Genomic DNA, 21,429 nt, shown 5'->3' with positions numbered 1-21,429 from the left:
TTCGTCTGCAGGAAAGTTTATTTCTACAAGTGATGGGCATTCCGTTTACAGGGCCATCACGTACACTAACACTCATTCAAAAATGTTCAAAAACTAACATGAATGTATTCAAAATTTTCAAAATAATATGAATAATCGATAGACCAACGTGGTCTGGATGCTAGGCGCTTTGTGAGGATTTGTTGGTCATTCAGAAATGTAAAATTTTAATCTTCAGAAATTATCAGAAGGCTATTAGAATTTAATGAAATCTTTGTACTACATTATACACTTGATAAACATTTTATTAAAATACATGTATTTCACAATATAAACAGCCTTTGCTACATGTAGTTGATGACTACAAATCTGCCAATATAATACAAAATTTATAATATTTCGTAAGATGAAAAATGCATGCAGAAAAAATTATGAATATCCCAGCCATTTAAATACATATTAAAATAGAAAAAATTTTGGTTTAAAAAGAATGTATTAAAACTCCACAGGTTGACACAACTGACTTCATATCCATGGCTGCCATCCTTCCCAAGTCTTCCCTAATATGTGGGGATCTGTTGCTTGCTCAATGAGACACTTAACCTGAAACACAAAATTAATTCAACTTAGATAACTAATCTACTGTGACAACAGCATGAATATCAAATACAAATAATATATAGCATGTTGTCAGTTTTGATGTACATGTTTCTACATGAAAACCCCAATCTCAACCACGGATGCTTATCTCTTCTACACTGAAATATCAAAACCTCTTATCTTGTAACTTTCAAATTTTAGGTATAAAACTCTATCTCAGAAGGAGGTTTCTGCTTCAAAATTCACTGCACTTCTTTTATGTAACAGACTGTGTTGGTGATATTTATAACACACTTTGTATAATTTAACAGTATTACAGAGTAGTGAGTGCTGTCCAAAACGTTATGAGTTGTTCAGGTGGTTAGGTAACATGAGCAGAAGTGTAAACAGATTATCTAAAAATTGTGAGTGCAAAAATAGTGAATTATGTTATTTTCAGTAAGAAAACAATCAAGTGTAAGTCTACCATAAAACAAAATACACCAACAAAAATAAGGTTTGAATTGATATGAATTGTGTGATTCTCCCTCTGTCTTATTGTACGTCTTTGTATCAAAGCTTAACATTCATTTTGTAGGTTCTTCTCTGTGTGTGTAGACAGCAATACAATACCATATGCCTATAGTAATTAAACAGAGTTGCCTAGAAGTAGGTAGTATATGAATTTTACATCCAATTCACAAATTTTCTGGAGTTTTCTCTTGATATTGTACAAAACTCAAATGCAAGTAAATAATCATGAATCAAGAGGAAGTACAGCACTGAAGATGGTCCTACAACTATCTTATGTTTCCTGTTCAAAAGTTACACGTGTAATGCCAGCATCTTTCTCACCAGCAAATGAATCTTCAGCGTTTAGTAATTTAAATTTAAGTGATTCAGAATGCAGTGATTTTATATCTGACATATCTTCCTTCTCAGCATTTGAAAGGTTACTGTTAACATCGGTAAACAAACCTTCACTGTCAACTAATTTAAATGTAAGCAATTCAGAAGGCAGTGATTTTAAAGATTCATATACAAGTTGTTACCTACTACAGCACGCGAATCTGAGGGCTCAGAAGTAGGTGATTTGCATCCAACAAGAAAACGGAGTAAGTTGGTGAACAAACAAACAAATAAATAAATAAATAAATAAATTTATGGCAATTACTCACCTATTGTAGACTGATGTGAGACACATGCAACAAAAAGCAGTGTTCACTAGCTTTTGAGCTCGGGCTCTTATTCTAGTGACAAACACACTCATTTGCGCACACAACCACACAGAGACTGCGGCCACAGTGATATGCATTTGGGTGTCTGTGTGGTTCTGTGTGCGAATTTGTATAGTTTCTACCAGAAAAAGAGTCAAGCTCAAAAGCTAGTGAACAATGTGTTCTGTTACACGTGTCTATGTGCTTCACATCGGTGTACAATAGGTGACTGGTTGCCTTTCCCTTATTTTACATACTTATCCATCTCTGAATTTCCATTATTAAAAATGAATAAGATGTAGGAAACCATAAAAACAGACAAACAAAGACAATTTAAGATCAGTTTCAGTTGTTGAACATTAGGTGGTATTGGATAATCATAATCAAAGGAAAAACCCAGCTGAACATGTAAACATTATGAATAATGCTGTGGAGCCAGAATCTATAACTGAAGGAACTGGAATAACATGAAAAACTGTGCTCACAAAGGTAAAGAATATAAAAGTACTATGGGTAGAAAAAAAAGAGCTAAATGAAATAACAAAAGAACCTCCATGATGCTCATCAAAATTCTGTTGCAAATCAAAGAACAAGAGAATGTTGTCTTCAGTATCTGAGGAGAACTGTAGTCAAATATGAATTGGAAACAATGGAAAGTGTTTGTTGCTACTCTAAGGAAAGAAGTTACACAAAAACCTAAACAATAGGAGAATCAACAGAGTCGAAATGACAAGTTAATGCGTAACTTCTGTGACCTAGTAAAGAAATATATCTTTCAACTTTAGGAATTGGTCAATGGTCATTCAACAATTGGGTTAAAGAGAGTTTATAGTTTATTTTTTGTCCACTGATCAGTTTTACAATGATTTCAGAAATGTTACATTGCAAATTTATACAAAAATAAACAAATTTACTGGAAATTTGTGATTTGATACATGAAATAATTCTGTAGTAATGTTTCTGGTAATATTTTTACTCTGTGACATATGACTGATTGCACTGATTTATTTAACAGTCTAGCGCGCACACACACACACACACACTGCTAGTAATAATATATAATGCATTTAGAAGAACTGAAGACTAGTTTTTTTAGTCCACCTATGTTAAACTTAGTGGATAGAAATATTAGGACATTTATACATCAGTGCAACACTACGTTTTAATCTGTATGCTTCCTTCTGTATTTTCAGCTTCACACTTTGTTTTCCTTTTCCTTCTTTCAGAAAAATTTGATATTCAAAATTACATTTGTCCTATGGATTTGCGCACACGTACTGTTTCACCTTATACTAGCATCCAGAGATGATGTGTTTCTTGGGTTTTCTTTTGAAGGTGCTCTTATCCATTATGCTCTTAATGCTAGATGATTGTCTGTTATACACTCCTGGAAATTGAAATAAGAACACCGTGAATTCATTGTCCCAGGAAGGGGAAACTTTATTGACACATTCCTGGGGTCAGATACATCACACAATCACACTGACAGAACCACAGGCACATAGACACAGGCAACAGAGCATGCACAATGTCGGCACTAGTACAGTGTATATCCACCTTTCGCAGCAATGCAGGCTGCTATTCTCCCATGGAGACGATCGTAGAGATGCTGGATGTAGTCCTGAGGAACGGCTTGCCATGCCATTTCCACCTGGCGCCTCAGTTGGACCAGCGTTCGTGCTGGACGTGCAGACCGCACGAGACGACGCTTCATCCAGTCCCAAACATGCTCAATGGGGGACAGATCCGGAGATCTTGCTGGCCAGGGTAGTTGACTTACACCTTCTAGAGCACGTTGGGTGGCACGGGATACATGCGGACGTGCATTGTCCTGTTGGAACAGCAAGTTCCCTTGCCGGTCTAGGAATGGTAGAACGATGGGTTCGATGACGGTTTGGATGTACCGTGCACTATTCAGTGTCCCCTCGACGATCACCAGTGGTGTACGGCCAGTGTAGGAGATCGCTCCCCACACCATGATGCCGGGTGTTGGCCTTGTGTGCCTCGGTCGTATGCAGTCCTGATTGTGGCGCTCACCTGCACGGCGCCAAACACGCATACGACCATCATTGGCACCAAGGCAGAAGCGACTCTCATCGCTGAAGACGACACGTCTCCATTCGTCCCTCCATTCACGCCTGTCGCGACACCACTGGAGGCGGGCTGCACGATGTTGGGGCATGAACGGAAGACGGCCTAACGGTGTGCGGGACTGTAGCCCAGCTTCATGGAGACAGTTGCGAATGGTCCTCGCCGATACCCCAGGAGCAACAGTGCCCCTAATTTGCTGGGAAGTGGCGGTGCGGTCCCCTACGGCACTGCGTAGGATCCTACGGTCTTGGCGTGCATCCGTGCGTCGCTGCGGTCCGGTCCCAGGTCGACGGGCATGTGCACCTTCCGCCGACCACTGGCGACAACATCGATGTACTGTGGAGACCTCACGCCCCACGTGTTGAGCAATTCGGCGGTACGTCCACCCGGCCTCCCGCATGCCCACTATACGCCCTCGCTCAAAGTCCGTCAACTGCACATACGGTTCACGTCCACGCTGTCGTGGCATGCTACCAGTGTTAAAGACTGCGATGGAGCTCCGTATGCCACGGCAAACTGGCTGACACTGACGGCGGTGGTGCACAAATGCTGCGCAGCTAGCGCCATTCGACGGCCAACACCGCGGTTCCTGGTGTGTCCGCTGTGCCGTGCGTGTGATCATTGCTTGTACAGCCCTCTCGCAGTGTCCGGAGCAAGTATGATGGGTCTGACACACCGGTGTCAATGTGTTCTTTTTTCCATTTCCAGGAGTGTAAAATACACTTCCTGCAATGGTAGGGTCCCTGTCTATCATTTTCAATCTTTTGCCACAGATGTGGTAATTTTCTCTGGTTCTTGTGTTGTGATCATGAAAATCTCAGTTTAGAGGTGCTGTACAATTTAGCATTAGAAGAAGTGTTGTCTCATATATGTACAAACTTGTTACAGTTAATATTTTGAATTCCTAGAATTCGTTTCTGCAGGATTCCTGAGGCATTAGCCTTTAGCTATGCATCTAATGGCTTTCTTTCGAAGTTATAGGATTCTTTGTACATGTACATCTGCTGCATCGCCCCATATTGGTATACAGTACATTATTTTGCCACAAATAATGTCAGTAGCACATTTTAAGCAAGGTTTCTGTGTCCACCGTCTAGCACATTTCTTCATTAAAAATATATTTGTACTTATTTTGGAAAAGATAATGTCAATGTGGTTTTCCCTTGTCCGAAATTTGTCCATGTCTACACCCAGAAACATGTTACAGTCCACTGATTTTAAGTGTACATCCCCAATATACAGTAGTACTCTGTTCTGTTGATTCTGTTTGTTTCGAAATTTGTAAACATAGTTTTCATCCTGTTGGTTAATAAGTTATTTTCTGTAAAATACCTTTCTGCCATTTGCAAGTTCTCACTGGCCTATTTTCCAATTCTTTCACTGAGTCACTGCATACTAATACAGTTGTATCATCGGCATACATGACCACTGTTTCATTTACAGCAGTGGGCATACCATTTGTATATACGATAAGGAGCAGAGAACTTAGTACTGGACCCTGAGCTATTCCATATTTTACCTGCAGAGAATCAGAGTAGACATTTCTCTCTGCATTTCCAGATTTATATTTTATTTCAGTACACTGTTGTCTGTTTTCAACAAAGGTTTGTATAATATCAGCATCTTTTCCTCTTATGCTGTAGCAGTTCAGTTTCTGTAGAAGAGTTTTATGGCAGACACAGTCAAAAGCTTTTGAAAGTCTAAGTAGGCACTAGATACTTTCTTTTGATGATCCACGGCCTCACTGATGTGTGTTATGAAGTTTGTCACTGCAGTCTTGGTGGATCTTCCCTTTCTAAATCCATGTTATGCCTCATTTAAGTTGTTATGCTTCTCTATGAAGTTTATAAATCTATCTTTAATCACTGCTTCCACTATTTTAGACAGAACAGGGGTGATCATTATGGATCTATAGTTTCTGGGGTCTCCTTTATCCCCTCCTTTGAATACTGGCAAAACTCTACTCATCTTTAAACATTTTGGGTGCCATCCTGACCATCTGTAATTTTATCTGCTAGTGCTCCAGTTTTTAAGAACTTTTGATTCATCTGTAGGGAGAAGATATAAACTCTCGGCCTCCTTTTTTGGGACTTTCCATTCTTTTTGATACTGTTATGTTTTGTTATAGAAGTTTCTCCACTATAGCTACACAGTGCTGGCTGAAAATATTGCATACCTATTGTGGATCAATCACTTTTTTCCCTTCCCTCATCAATGATATATTTGTATCTTTCAAGGCATGCAATTCTTTTTGGTTTTCATTTAGTTCCAGACTGTTTCAGAGATATTAAAAGATTGTATTTCAGATTTTTGGTGGCTGGCCTTTGCTCCTCTTACCATCCTAGTGTATGCTTTCTTCTTTCATTTTTAAGCCTCATGACTGACCTGACCTTTTCCTTTCTGATGTGTTTCAAAGGGTTCAAACAGTTCAGCCCTTGTGAACCATTTTTTCTTTGGTTTAGCCCTAATACTTCTGCATATTTTAGGACAAACTGTATCTGTGTGTTGTCTTAATACACCACAGAAAGATTCCCAGCTCTTTTCTGCACTGTCCCCTCTGTACATATCATCCCATTTTTCTTCTTTTAGCAAAAATTCTAGCCTGCTCAGATTTCTAAAGTTGGTTTAGCAACTACATTTTCCTCAGTTTTTTATGTGATCTCGCAGTTCAACTGCTTGTCCAAATTGGTATGAAGCAACAGTATTTGTAACCAGAACTTTTTTTTGTTTGTAGGTATATTTGACTGAACTTGGTCTATTAATGTGCTAGATATTTCAGTATGTCTTGCTGGATTTGTTACATGAAAGTGAGGATTGTATGTCCTTATAATGTCTTGAAAAGTTCTTGTGTAGCCATTGCCTTGAAGTTTGTGTGTAATTAAGTCACCAGCTTTTATTACATAAGTGTATTGTTTCGTGACTCAATGCAGTACCCCATCAATTTCCAGTAAAAATCTTTCAATGCATGGACTAGGTGATCAGTATATTCCTATTACAAGGTATTTTCTTCCCGTGAACTTTATTTATACTGCTGCTGATTCAAAGTAAAATTCTGCAAAGTTTGTGACCTTCTGTGGAGTGCAATCCCCTACTTTTCTGTCTACGAATATTGCTTCTCCCCCACTTTATGTACAGTTCTGCAGTAATATGCTACATTTTTATATCTCATTAGACTGAAGACCTTTAATTCATTCTCCTTTAAACCATGCTCAGTCATTATGGGACATACAGAGGACAATTGGTTCAAGGCAGGAAAGGAATGCAAAGATGAAAGGAACACCATGAAAGAAAATGTTTTTAAATTTGCAGTTAAAATTCTGCAGTTGTCATGCCAATTAGTGCCTTTTTTTTGTCCTTTAGTGAATTAAACAGCATTCAAAAGTGATTTTATTAACAATAATTTGAACCAATTGTCAGAAAAGATTCAGTTCTAAAACAAACAAAAGAATATAATATTGATTTATTCTGTCAAAAGAAAGACAAATGTAATCTCTGTTATTCTTACACATTACCTAAGATTTCAGACTGTCAGTACACTGCCCAGTGGATGAAGAAAAAGAGGGCAAGGCAGAGGAAGTCAAGTGATAAAAAGGCAGCTAAAGCAGGAAAGGGTTTTGTGTTTACCATTGATATACAAGCAGTGTAGTTAGTGTCAGCCATCCAGGGTAGTTGTCTATTTAAAAAAAAAGCTGGTGTGTCACAATTTGGAGGACGGTTCAGTGATAAGTTATATTTGGCATTGAGAAGGTGGAGGGCTAAGAACTAATGTTTTTGCACCTTACATTACAGATTTTGTGTGCTCAGAACAGAAATTTACTCGTTTCAAATGTGTTAAAATTACAGCATAGGAAGTAGTATGACAATAATTCAAAAATTCTTACTTAAAGGACATACCTAAATAGAATGTAATAGTGTGCATTCCACAATTGAACACAGAAAGAGAAACATGATGCTATATTCCTTGGCTAATGATGTTGATATGATAAAGGAAGCAAGATGTGGTAAATAGGGCCATATAAAGTAAAATATGTATCACATGACTATTTTAAAGACTTCTCTGAGTTTCTGTACTACAAATCAGTTAGTCTGGGCAATAAAGTAGGCGATCCATGTGTTACAGACATATTGACTCTCAGATATAATCTGTCTGTAGGTACCGAATATAAACTGGATTTTGAGGGAATTACTTCCAAGACACCACAAGACAGTAATCAAAAATACAAAAACTGCTACAATAGACCAGTTGCAATTACTGTACAAAAGTATAATGATTTAAAGTGTCTAAAATCAGTTAATGCAAGAGACTTATCTTTTTATGAAGTTCTTCTTTATAATGATGTCAAGCAAATTTTGGAAAAAAACCTAACTTTTCCATAACTTTTATTTTTCTGTGAAAAGGCTTTAAATTCAAATTAAATCTGTTTTATGTTTGTATGCTCAGTTCTGATAGTAACATTAAAAATTATCTGAGTGCAAAACCTTCTTTAATACGGTCGTAAATACCATACAATTGCCTAAATATATCTTATTAGTAGAATGACTTGTATCAATTAATAATTGTATGTATTTTTTTAGTTTCCTGAACAATACATAGTTTTTAGATGCAAGTTTTTAGAGGCAGGTATGCAAATGTAGGTTTCCTGAAAATTTCACTGATGAAAACGTCTTGGGTCTTGGAAGAATTAAAGCAGCCTACTTAGATACTGTAGAAACACACTGTGTAACAATCTGAAGAGTTAACTTGATGTTCCATTTCTACTTTAGCAGTACATTCATTTACAATAACCATCATCTATTTGTTATCTATTTATACAATCCACTTTGAAATTATTCCTTACATAAAAACCTATTATTTACTGTAAAATCAAAAATATTAGAAACTATTATTTTTATAATTACTATGTCACTGTATTTATCTACTTTTCCCCACACTTTTAGATGTTTCTCAACCCCTGACTTAGACTATACTTGAAAACTTTTTTTGTGCCAAAAATGAAGACTGCAGTTGAATTGGCTGTAAAATTTCTCCTTTGGGAGCAAGGTGTTCTTATGATAAACAATACAGTATATAAGTATGTACCTGATCATGTGGTGTTAAAAGTTTTCTACCAAAAGTATATCTCAGTGTCGTACTCGGTCCCCACAGAACTGTTCGAAAATTTGTAGGATCTGAGTGTCCACTTAGTAGCTCTTCTTCTGTAATCACTGCTGGACTTATACCTTCAAATTTTTTTCTTGCTAACTCCACTTTCTCCCTTGAAAATCGCTTGGGATCACCTGTTGAATGAATAACACAGGAGAAGTTATACAACAACAAACTATCTGCATTTTAACTATCACAAACTACAGGTATAAAACTGATGTGGCTCACTGAATTCTTATCTTTATTTTTTCCCTGTTAGTAGTAACATTATGACCACAAGGAATCTTTCTAAGTATCTTTAAAAATAAAAGCTAATTTCCTGAAGAACATTAGAAAATACAGAAAAATCTGCAACATAGGAAAGTGTTTATGGGAAACAAAAGCCATTTATTGTTTTGCAGGAAGAGAAACAAAACCTGAAGTGAGAAATTGAAATAGAAGGTACAGTCCAGCATTACTGATTTCAGTACACAATCAATCTCTGTTAAAAAAGTTCAAAGAATGAAAACTCTCTAAAACACACAAAAAGTAAGTAGGAGAAATGAAACAAATATTGCTACGAATGTCACTTGCAAAAAGGCACAATTTATGCAGAAGTCAACAGCAAAAAAGAATCACTGACATCTACTTCACTTAAAGTTTACTTCCAGCACATTAATATGTCGTGGTATTATAGAATCCTAAGTGCTCCTGCAACACTTCTTGACATTGCTTTTACTTTAAGATTGAGCGTTTTAATTTTTCTCATCCAGTAATTTCTAAGTATAAAGATGTGTGTGTTTATAAAGAACCCCTCAATGTTATTGAAGTATTTAGTTTAGAAAAATTATAAAACGAAGCACATGACCAAATTTTATTCAGTTAATTGCATGTTTCGCGGACCACATATGTGATGTGTCACTATGATATGGAAGGTGTGAAAACAGAGCTATATGCTGATCACTTACACGATCAGTTTTACATTTATATTGATGGGTACTTTGAAGTTAGTAACTAGTTCAATTCAAATATCATTTGTTGAGATATCAATATTGTTCCTGTTTTTAATGAAATACAGCATATCTATGCATACTTTTACAGCCAGCCAGTTTTGATGTACAGTTATCCTTTTACATTCACATATATTAACACACTGATAGGCACTCTGAAGATATTTTGAGGATGTAGAGATCTGATATTATTGAGAAATGTAATGACACATCTGTATATATTGATTATGGTAAGTTGAGAGGAGAGAATTGTGCCTGGTATGATAAAATGCTGAAACTTATGTTTTCTGCATTAGCATGAGATTAGATGATGAGAGAGTAAGAAGTGACTTTGGAAGTGAAAGTGTGACAGATAATACACCTAATTTTAAAACATTTACTTACACTAAGATGTTATACAGGCCATTTATTTTGTGAAAGTTGGTGTAAAAATGAAATGATTTACACCATTTATAATGCCTGTAAGTAGATAAGATTTTGGGAAGACACTGTTAGCATTAATAGTCTGACTACACAGTGACACAAGAAGACAAACTGGCATTATCATTATTTTATCTGAAAAGTCTCTTCCAAAACACTTCACTTGTTTCTCTGAGAAATAAAACCTTATCAGATGGAATTTGTCAAGGATTGATATGGAATAAGATTTTATTTCTAATTTGATACACTACCGTTTTACATGAAAAATATGGATCAACACTACTTATGTTTGAGAGAGAAAAGACTTTGCCTTTCAGCAGCATACAGTGCTAACTATTAAATTTAGGTATATTCATTTTGTTTAACATTTTCTTGCAAACAAACACACTAACTACAAATAGGATTGATGGTGGAAAATACTAAAATATTTTTTTAAAGTTTAAACAAATGGGCTGATTCCCTGACTCTGTAACAGGATTAAAAATAAATAAATTTTTCAAATCTTGGAAACAAGCAAACACTGTGAATAGACTAACGAGACAAATATTGAATTACCCCTGAACTGAAAGCCCTTGCATCTTAAGCAATTTTGGAATGTCAATTTTGAAAAAAGAATCCATGAGTAAACACTGTTTCCAGTATTTATTTCAAAAAGGGAATAAATCTTGTGAAACGTTTAATCTTTTGTAAAAATGTTTTTCATTGCATTTGTTAATGGATACCACTTTTTAATTTATTCTACATCATTTGTCTTTGAAACATTCATCCTGAGTTGTGATATAAGAGATTTTGTACTGCCATATACATGATTTTATAATTTACTCTATGTCGTGTCTGTATTTTGAAGAAATCGTATTCTGTATTTCACTGTATGTTTTTTCTAAATTGTATTAGATGCTTTCTCAGTAATTTTTTCCACGTTACGTAATATTTTGATGAGAAAGTATTCTGACCTTTAGCATATGTCTTTCTACACATTATTACATGTTTCCAGAATGAGATTTTCACTCTGCAGCGGAGTGTGCGCTGATATGAAACTTCCTGACAGATTAAAACTGTGTGCCAGAGCGAGACTCGAACTTGGGACCTTTGCCTTTCGCGGGCAAGTGCTCTGTGAACTGAGCTACCCAAGCACGACTCACAACCCACATTCACGGCTCCAATTCTGTCAGCATCTTGTCTCCTACCTTCCAAACTTCACTGAAGCTCTCCTGCAAACCTGCAGAACTAACACTCCTGAAAGAAAGGATATTGCAGAGACATGGCTTAGCCACAGCCTGGGGGCTGTTTCCAGAATGAGATTTTCACTCTGCAGTGGAGTGTGCGCTTTTATGAAACTTCCTGGCAGATTAAAACTGTGCGCCAGACCAAGACTCGAACTCGGGACCTTTGCCTTTCACGGGCAAGTGCTCTACCAACTGAGCTACCCAAGCATCACTCATGGCCCGCCTTCACAGCTACAGTTCTGCCAGTACCTCATCTCCTGTTGTTTAACAATATTTTTCTATATAACATGTATCTTTTGAAATTTATTATTGTGTTTAGATACATATTTTTTGCATGTAAAACAAAAAGTTTTTTTGTGTTAACCAATTTTTCAAAACAAGTCAGCTCATTGATGTGAAAAAGTTTTTTCAGCTTTTTGCTCTTAAAACTGCTGCTCAGTTTCTGTATTGTGCAAATCTTTCAGGGGATTCTGAAGTTTCATAGTTGATTTCACCCACATCTTAAGTCACAGACAGAATATTCATTAACCAATACTAATGTTCAGATACTTATACTTGTACATACATACTGAATTTACTACAAATACACGTAACCATAGATGCAAACAAAAGACCAAAGACAGTAATACAAAACACCCGGACATGAATGAAAGTCACCTTAGGGAACTATTGTCATAGTAACTATCGGTATGTAATAAACTTCTACATATTGAAATGTACCACTGACATTGGTAGGAATGGATAAGATAATTTGGCTCTTTTGCAAAAACATGATCACAAACAATGAGTAATGCAATATAATTCATCAAACGTTCCTACCATCATATTTCAATGTAGTATTAAGCCAAACATATTTCTATGAAATGGTTTTAAACTTTTTGTGTGTTCAGAACTACAGAAACAAGTTAATATGATAAAACTGTACAACTCATGGTGAGGGCATTATTAGCAAATGTAAACAAATCTAGCTTTCTGATAACCAAGCCAGATATATAAGTTTTGTCTATATAATGAAATTCTATGTTTAATTTCATCTCTCAATACATGGTAGAAACTCTCCTTATTAATCAGCATGGCCATAAATAAAGAAAGAAGTAACTGAATTGCTGCTAAACTGAGCATCTAGTATTTCACTATGAAAACATAAAAGTACTGTGACCTTTGTGTTTAACAACATGTAACTGTATATTAGAAATATTCTGCCATCCAAATTCACTCAATGTAAAACTTTTAATTGTAATGCACTTAAGTCTGTTTATAACAGTTAATACATCGTAATGTTTACAATTAATACTGGCAGATATTTGTAGCCAGCAGGTCAGTCTTCTGTCAGATTACGATGCGGAAAATATAATTGTTGTTAGTCCTAACAATGTGATGGCAAAAAGTGTATTTAAAATGGTGTGTCTCTCAAATTGATTATTATACGTATCACACAGAGTCTGCAGATCAGAATAATTTCAGATTATCTACAAGAATCAGCTGTTGCAGCAAAGAAGAAAACAAGAAGATAAGTATTTGTACTTCGCTGAATTTACGCCCCGGCCTTCCATACTGCAGTTTGATCACTTTTATTTTATTATGCTGCACATGAGTATCTGTTTATCTTACTATTAGTGTATAAGATGTAGTCTGCTTACTTTGCACATTTCCTGGTGATTTCCTCTTTGCATAAAACAGCCAATCTAATGATGGTTCCTGAACAAATACCTTCATTGTTGCCAATAATATCTGGTGGTTATTACGTAGCAATCGCAAAACGTGTACCATTGTCTCTTCTATAACTCCTGAAATTTCATAGAAGTCATCAATGTTACAAACGAGCAAGATCTGACATCACAACATTTTAATAGCGATTTTTCAAAGTGAGATATTTTTGAAGTGAATGAGAGAACATAATTTTCACAAATATGGTCACTCATTGGTTAAACAACCATCACAAAAACACATTCAATTTTATGGACGTGTAATCTATGTCATTTCAGCATTTGCTTGATTCTTGTTATTAACTTGTGTATATAGTGAAAGCCTCAATTGAAGATTGGAAGCAGAAATTGTGTTTTTTATAGCTTGTAAACATGTACCTGCCAAACTCGAAAAACCAAAAATTGGGAGAATCAGTTTTAAAAATTGGGAGGTATACAAATGAGCAAAAACCGTGGGTCAATTTCTATATAATATTGAAACAACTGATGTGAGCCTTTCCCTGTAATGTAAGCTACATACTAGCTATAAAAATGCAAATGAAAATACTAGAACTACCCGAAACAATGATTCAAAAAATAAGGGAAAGTCAACCACTTACCTGTAGCAGAAACAGTTATAAATGATAACAACTATAGGATATAAATTACAGTCATCTTCATTGCTACTATCTGTTGAAATAGAAACTGGACAATCTTTAAAGGGTTCTATGGTTTCTTCTTTTTCCTTTTTCGCTCTTTCTCCTATAATATTTATTCTTGCACAATTTTTTTTTTTTTTTTTTTTTTTTTTTTCCAAGCTACATTGCTGTCTGGGAACATTTGTCTGGACAGGTGACTTGTAACCTCAAATGACTGGAAAATTTTGTTCTAAAATAAATTATGTAAATAAGTGTTCAGAATTTATAATCCTGTCACTTCCACTTTTAACACTGAATTCCATTTTTTTATTGTTATTCACACACTTAACATTTTCTTGGTCCTTTTTTGATTTCACACGTTTTTAAACATCATTTCTTCCATCTTGTGGTGTACAAATGTCACATCGGCAAAGAGTATGAAATACAAATGATACACCTTTCCTAGACTCTATAGTACACTGAATCAAAATATTATGAATTGATGAATAACTTACACATGAAATAAACATTTACACAAAAACAAAGCCTATCAAGGATTCACATAATAAAATAACACTCTTACAAAATGTGCAGGAATGAGGAGTCCCTTATTTCTATAAACTTCAATGTGTATATTGATAAGAAACAACTATTGAGCGAAGGAATTCCAATCATCCCCCCCCCCCCCCCCCCCCAAAAAAAAAAAAAAAAAAAAAAAAAAAAAAAAAAAAAAAAAAAAAAAAAAAAAAAGATATGGTTGCTCACTAGTTGTTGTCTAGCATAGAAGTGGCAAGTGATATATTGCACTGAATCCACCTGTCAGCTGATGACTGTCAACAATGTGGTGTCATTACTATGTTGTAGTACACAACTCCGATGGTATTACTGAATTGAGATAATCATGGTAAATCCTTTATAAACTGGCATATGAAATTTCGAGTGCCAATATGTCCTTGGAGATAGTGTGTATCATGGTTCAAATGGCTCTGAGCACTATGCGACTTATCTTCTGAGGTCATCAGTCGCCTAGAACTTAGAACTAATTAAACCTAACTAACCCAAGGACATCACACACATCCATGCCCGAGGCAGGATTCGAACCTGCGACCGTAGCGGTCGCTCGGCTCCATACTGTAGCGCCTAGAACCGCACGGCCACGCCGGCCAGCAGTGTGTATCATCTTGGGCATTCTTACGAAAATATGCTGATATTGTGTGCTTTGCCCTAAGTCACTTAATTATCATGCTGACAAGCAGTACAAACGAGGTCTGACTACACTCCAGCTAGACTGTTGTATTTACGGGGGCCATAGGAGTGCTCTCTCCCTCCCTCCCTCCCTCTCTCTCTCTCTCTCTCTCTCTCTCTCTCTCTCTCTCTCTCTCTCTCTCTCTCTCTCTCTCTCTCTCTCTCTCTCTGTCCACCACCTCTCAAACAAACTAATTATTTCTAAATCAGTTGCTCATGAGTGTACACTCTCTAAAGACTTAATTACCTATCAATTACCATAAATGCAGATGTTAAATGTATTGACAAAAATATATATTTTGAAACACAGTTATCCAATGGAAGTACAAAAATTAATGCAAAATATTCTGTTCCTTTTTCAATAAATTACCTGAAGTCTTGTGTGGTTCCATTAAGTTAACGATATGCGGAGTTAACCTGAATGGCATAAGTTCTGGCACTGGGAGGAATTCTGTAGCTGTTCCAAATGCATACCCAAAGTCAACACCTAGGCACTCTCCAGTGTGAGGAAACACCAAGCAGTTGCCAAGGTTTCTGTCACCTATACCAAGCAACCACTGACCAATACACATGGTTGCATAACTAGAAGCAAAGCGGTGACGTTTTGTAAAGAAGATTTCTGCTGTTGTGCTTACATTCCAAATGACACGCCTGTGAAAGAAAGAAAAATAGAACACAAAACAAAAAAGCACTTATATTATCTAAGAATGGAAAAACACTTCATCTGAATGTAATAATTACAGAAATCCAATAACAAGAGAAACATGCAGTGTTAATGAAACCTGCAAAGGTTTAAAAGCAAACACTCACACTTCGCAAATTGTAAGTGCCTACACTTATTTACAAACATCTTCCTGCAAAATGTTTGTAAAAATAAATGATAACCAAATAATAAACAACACAAAACAATACGTAACATAATTTGTTTAGTTAATTACTGGCAGGAAAACTGTATGAAATCTAATTTCCAACAAATGGAATAGTGGTTCTGTGACACACAGACCCATGGCTCACCTAACTGTTGCCCACAATGGAAGACAGGTTACCAGGAAATTTCAGAATTGCTCTCATTTTAGAGTATAAAACATAGTCTAATAAAATGTTTAGCACTGAGGATACAACGTTATCAAACACATCTTCAGTGTTGGGAAAGGAAGACTGGTATGTTTCGACGAAGTTGGGATCTGTGCTGGAGGTTGTGTAGCTACTGGCACGGGCATCCAAGCCAGAAAGGTATTAGCATAGGAATAGACAATGTCTGATCCATAATACGCAAACTGAAGCCGACCCATCTAGAGAGGTCAACCTTGATTCCAAATCTGCTGTCAAGAGAACAAAAAGAAAACTGCCCATTCACTGCACTCAAGCACTTTGGGTGCACATATTAAACATGAAAAGAAATAAAGAGGGAACACATGAATGGATGAACTAAATGATGGCCTGGTGTGGGAGGATAATGAGATATCTAACATGCAACATCCAGGAAATGTCAGAGAAGCAAACTGAACTATTACAGAATTTGAGAGAACAAGGCTTGCTGTTTCGGAAACCACAGAGACAAAGAAGGAATGAGGTGTGTAAACAATAATATGATGAAGTCTCATAAATAGTTCAAATAAGGTCAAGCAGAGGGTGCAAGTAAAAGGAGTAATAATGGTGTATGGAAACTTTAGACAGGGGTTGATAAACTGAAGTTCTAGACAGACGTAACATTCACTGTTCATATCCAAGTGTGAAGGCATTCAGAACCAATATGTTTCACTGTGATATGGTTAGTAAGTGTGAGAGGAAAAGAGATATATGATTTCATTCATAGTTGTTATTTTTATTTTCTTAGCAACTGTAGTATCGCAGGGCCTTATGCTTCTGTGAGGAAGGTATTGACCTCTTCTAATTCAACATTAAATAAGTTCTTTGTAATACACTTCTTATACTTTACATACAAGTTATGGCCAAGTTCTTATGATTTATATTATCCCAAATTGTGCAGATGTCTGGAGAAGACCGTTTAACATGTCACAATCAGTAATGCAAAATAAACATAATTGTGCAACCAATGACTGAATTATATTCTGAAATACGACATAGTTAAGATTTATGAAGAGTTTCGGGATATATAGTGGATGTTGCTCCTGGAGAAGTGACAGTGCAAAATCATTTTAAGGACAGCGTCAGAATTAGCCAATGGAGAATGGCAATTAATGAATATTAATCAAAAACTATTCTTGGTTTCTGTGTGACTGATGTTCTAGTAATGACAAATACAATATTCACACAGAAGAAGAACCATCTATAAACAAGAAAGTAGCACAACTGGAATTAACAATTTATAATACTACTTATATGCTGAGAAAGAAGGGTCATTTAAAGACTGTAAACAACTACAAAGCAAATATTTTGACTGTATTTGCATCTTATATTGAGCCTACACCTGTGTAATGCTAGTGTATAGTGGATGGTGACAAGGCTGTAACTAATTGTACAACACAATACACTTTATGTTCTCATAATATTTAGTAACATTGGTTAAGTACATTTTGTCAATGCGAGTTTATTGATTTATTTCAATCTTTGGAACCCATATTTCTCATGTCACATTTATTTATCTTTGTTTAAGGAGTTTTCTGGTCTGGAAGTTTACAAAAATCGATTTTTTTATTGCATATTTCAATACCTTATATTATGGAAAACATGTGGGCAAAACCATTTTGCCCATAAACTATTTCATATGTCGAAATACTTGGTCATCAGACTGGCACTCATACTTGTATACAAGGACCTATCAATCGACAATTTACTGGAAAGATGTGTTGGTGTGAATACTCAAAACTCTATAAAGAGTCCATTTTTGAAGATCATGGGCATTCAACTCAGCAACATGGAGTACGAATTCTGCAGAATGCGCAATGCAGACCGCCTTGTATGCTCAGAGCACTGCTCGTCTACAGAGAGCAGATCTGCAGCCAAGAGAAAGCGGTGCATGCGAACAAGATTTATGAGATCAAGGAAGTAGTACTGTATGCTCCAGGCATCACAGACTGATAAAAGTCCCAAGAAACTGACAAAAACCCTTTCAAAAACTTATAAAGTGATTTCCTAAAAAATCACATTTTTTGCTGGGTGTTTGGATTGCCGAAAAAGAACTCATCCAATTTTGATGCTGCTTAGCTATTTTCATAGAGAACTGAACTGGCTGTGGTCAGAATCACTAAAAGTTAAACAATTTTCAAAATACCAATTTTTTTATGAACCTTTGAATGCCCAAAAAAGTCAGTTTTTTTGCTATTTTCAAATAGCCGCCATTTTGAAAAAAAAAATCACTTTTCAGAGGTTTCAACCGCAGCTATGCTCATATATTTTAATAATTTTTTGGTCTGGTCGGCTTCGGATGACTCAATTACCTGAACCACGTCCACCACCCTACCACTTTACAACCTTATGTGCCACTTTCCTTAATACCCTCTTGTGCTGTGTGAGTTACCTTTTGATTTCACCTTTTAAGGAGGGAGAAAGGGGGGGGGGGGGGGGGGGGGGGGGGGGGGAAGAAAGTTGAAAATGGGGTAAAAATCGGACGTCTAGACCACAAAATGCCCTCAATCTCAAAAAATATTCATTTTTATTTTCTACTGAGAACACTGATTATCATTTGTGGCTAATTGCATTGCCACTTAGCAGTTATTGGCAGAGAATTTTGATCTTAAAATCACACAAAACTGTTAAAAACTCACTATAATTTATGGTTTCCAAAACTAACTGATTGCTGAAACTTAAAATGAAATTACTATTAGTTGTTAACTATTTTACTTATATGTCATATGTGAGCAAATATTGACATGAATCATGTTCTGTGAGCTATCAATGTAATCTTTGGATTAAGTTACTCTTTCCATAGAGGGGTGATTTGGAGCAGTGGAGAAGAGGAACTGAAATGGAACTGGTCTCCATGTGGATTGTATTGTCAATGTATTAAGAAATGTGGAAAATGGTATTTAAAAGTGAAGAATACACACTAAAGTGATATCAACTGGTGTTTCACTTAAAGAAGTTATATTTCACCCGATTACTCAATTTTGAGATCAGCATTATTGACAATTTTATTGGATGAATGAGTTATGCTAGAATACTGAGAGCAAGAAGAGGACAACATATTGTTCATAGACACCTTCACAATCCAGACACCCCCTTGGCGAAATCATACGACGATTTATTTTCAGGACAACGAGAAACAACAAATACAGCCAGAATCAAAAGATGAGTATTATTTACTACGACTGTCTTCCACTATGTATATTGATAATGAATTAGTTCTTGCACGCATGCCCTGCAATTTCTCCTAATCAATTCTATTTATGGTGTCCACCAACAGGGTAGCATTAGAATCTAAACAGCTGACTTTTTGACTGTATTTGCTGCGGTCATCTTCAGGGAATTGAACTGCTGGGTTTTGGGAATGGTCCTGTCTATTTACACCACCTTACTTCAGTTATGTAACATTGTGGTAGATCATTGGACAGTTCCAAGTCTAAATGCCTTTGTGCAATGGATAAAACTGTAGGAGAGCTTGGAGCAGAAGTCATAGCTCTTGACCACAATGAGGACACAGCCAGACAGCAGGTGCTGGTCACTGAACTGTGTGAGCAGCTCCTTTGTCTTCATACCTTGAGTGCCACTATCAGGCCATACCACTGTGCCAGGTGTCAGCACTCTGGGGCCAGCATTCAAAAGCCACTCCAGAACAATGCACAACTACCTTCCATGTTGTTGATGCATGCTGCCAGATGCCAGCCATTGCCCTGTTCCAGATGGTTTCAAGTGACACCAAAGTGTCATGCCTTCCCCAACTGTAATCACAAGGAAGCAGTATTTAACTATGGCCGTACCAGCCTGTAAGTGTATGCAACCAGTTTGCGCCCCTCTGCACTGTCATCACAACTTTGTCACAAATGCACCGCAAAGGAGGGACCTCAGCCTGTCTGCTCAGCTCAATCAGCCAACACTGCTCCAGCCACCACCTTTCATGATTGGTCGTCACCTCCAAAGTCCAGCCAGCAATTTGCAGTCACATTCTGGGCAACACTGTGACCTTCCACTTCACTGGCCAATGTCACCGACTGCCTGTTCCATACTGCAGCTGAGCCACATGCAGTGTCCACACCGTCGCCAAGTCAGAGTGCCATGAGGGTGCTACACTATGTAAGCACCAAGGACACAACCTGCATCTGTCTACACCTCCAGCCATTACCTTGCTGGGCCTACACTGCCAAATATTATGTGAAGAAGAAAATGCACTTAACTGACTGTACTAGCAGGATGTAATAATTAAACACTTGTGGAGTTCCTTCTCAAGCCTGTCCACGGCCACTTCTGAATAGTTTCTTGGTGGAATCCAAGCTGTATAAATTAGAAAAGAAGCAAATAAAGAAGTACTATATCCTCACACAGACCTGCTTTTGCTGCTTGCCAGAGAACCCAGCCCACAACCAAACATTTTTTATCTATTAAACTAGTGTCAGATCAAAATTATGGATGACCAGAAGACTGGTGCCAGTGCCTTTCTGGAGAGGGAGGTAAATAGGGATGTGGAAATGGATTAATAATTGCTTGAATAATTGGAAAAACTAATTGAAAAGAATAGTTGAGAAAATTTTGAAGGTAATTTATGAATCTGTGCACAATCTTGGGTGAACTTTAACTGATACCAATATCAACAGATCTTAAATATCATTACATTCAAGGTCAATAAACATAATTTGCATTATATGGTGCTACCTCCAGTAGTGTGCGGTACCAAATAATCACCACAACCATTGAAATTGCTGAACTGTCTACAAGTTCTTAAACACACGAAGCACAATATTTTTTGTATAAGTAAACCAAGTTCAATAGGTGCTTATCAAGTCTGCACATTAATTCTATTGTGTTTAGTCTTGAGTGTGGTAATGTTGATGCAGGAACGCTATTCCAGATGTGGCGTTAATTATTCTTATCTGCACCGAACCTCTTGATGTAGGATCTCTGCAGCAAGTGAAATAATGAACAGATAGGAGCTGAACTTGTAACCAAGCAAATACAGGGTGTTTCAAAAATGACCGGTATATTTGAAACGGCAATAAAAACTAAACGAGCAGCGATAGAAATACACCGTATGTTGCAGTATGCTTGGGACAACAGTACATTTTCAGGCAGACAAACTTTCGAAATTACAGTAGTTACAATT

The 21,429-nt window shown here is 36.6% G+C and overlaps 1 protein-coding gene across 1 annotated transcript in view; it reads right to left on the bottom strand.

The window, feature by feature from the left end:
• Positions 1-266: 266 nt before the first annotated feature.
• Positions 267-21,429, bottom strand: part of LOC124623192 (DNA-dependent protein kinase catalytic subunit-like) — a 565,210-nt gene continuing 544,047 nt past the window's right edge. The window contains exons 52-55 of the mRNA XM_047149022.1: positions 15,583-15,863; positions 13,285-13,431; positions 8,947-9,143; positions 267-582 (exon numbers count right to left, since the gene is read on the bottom strand). Of these exons, the coding sequence (XP_047004978.1) occupies positions 505-582; positions 8,947-9,143; positions 13,285-13,431; positions 15,583-15,863 (703 nt within the window). The 3' untranslated portion in view covers positions 267-504. The remainder of the gene's footprint in view (positions 583-8,946; positions 9,144-13,284; positions 13,432-15,582; positions 15,864-21,429) is intronic.

This window comes from Schistocerca americana, chromosome 1 (assembly GCF_021461395.2).
Source record: "Schistocerca americana isolate TAMUIC-IGC-003095 chromosome 1, iqSchAmer2.1, whole genome shotgun sequence".
NCBI lineage: Eukaryota > Metazoa > Arthropoda > Insecta > Orthoptera > Acrididae > Schistocerca > Schistocerca americana.
The sequence above is the reverse complement of the archived record's forward strand: the minus strand, read 5'-3'. Positions and strand labels throughout refer to the sequence as shown.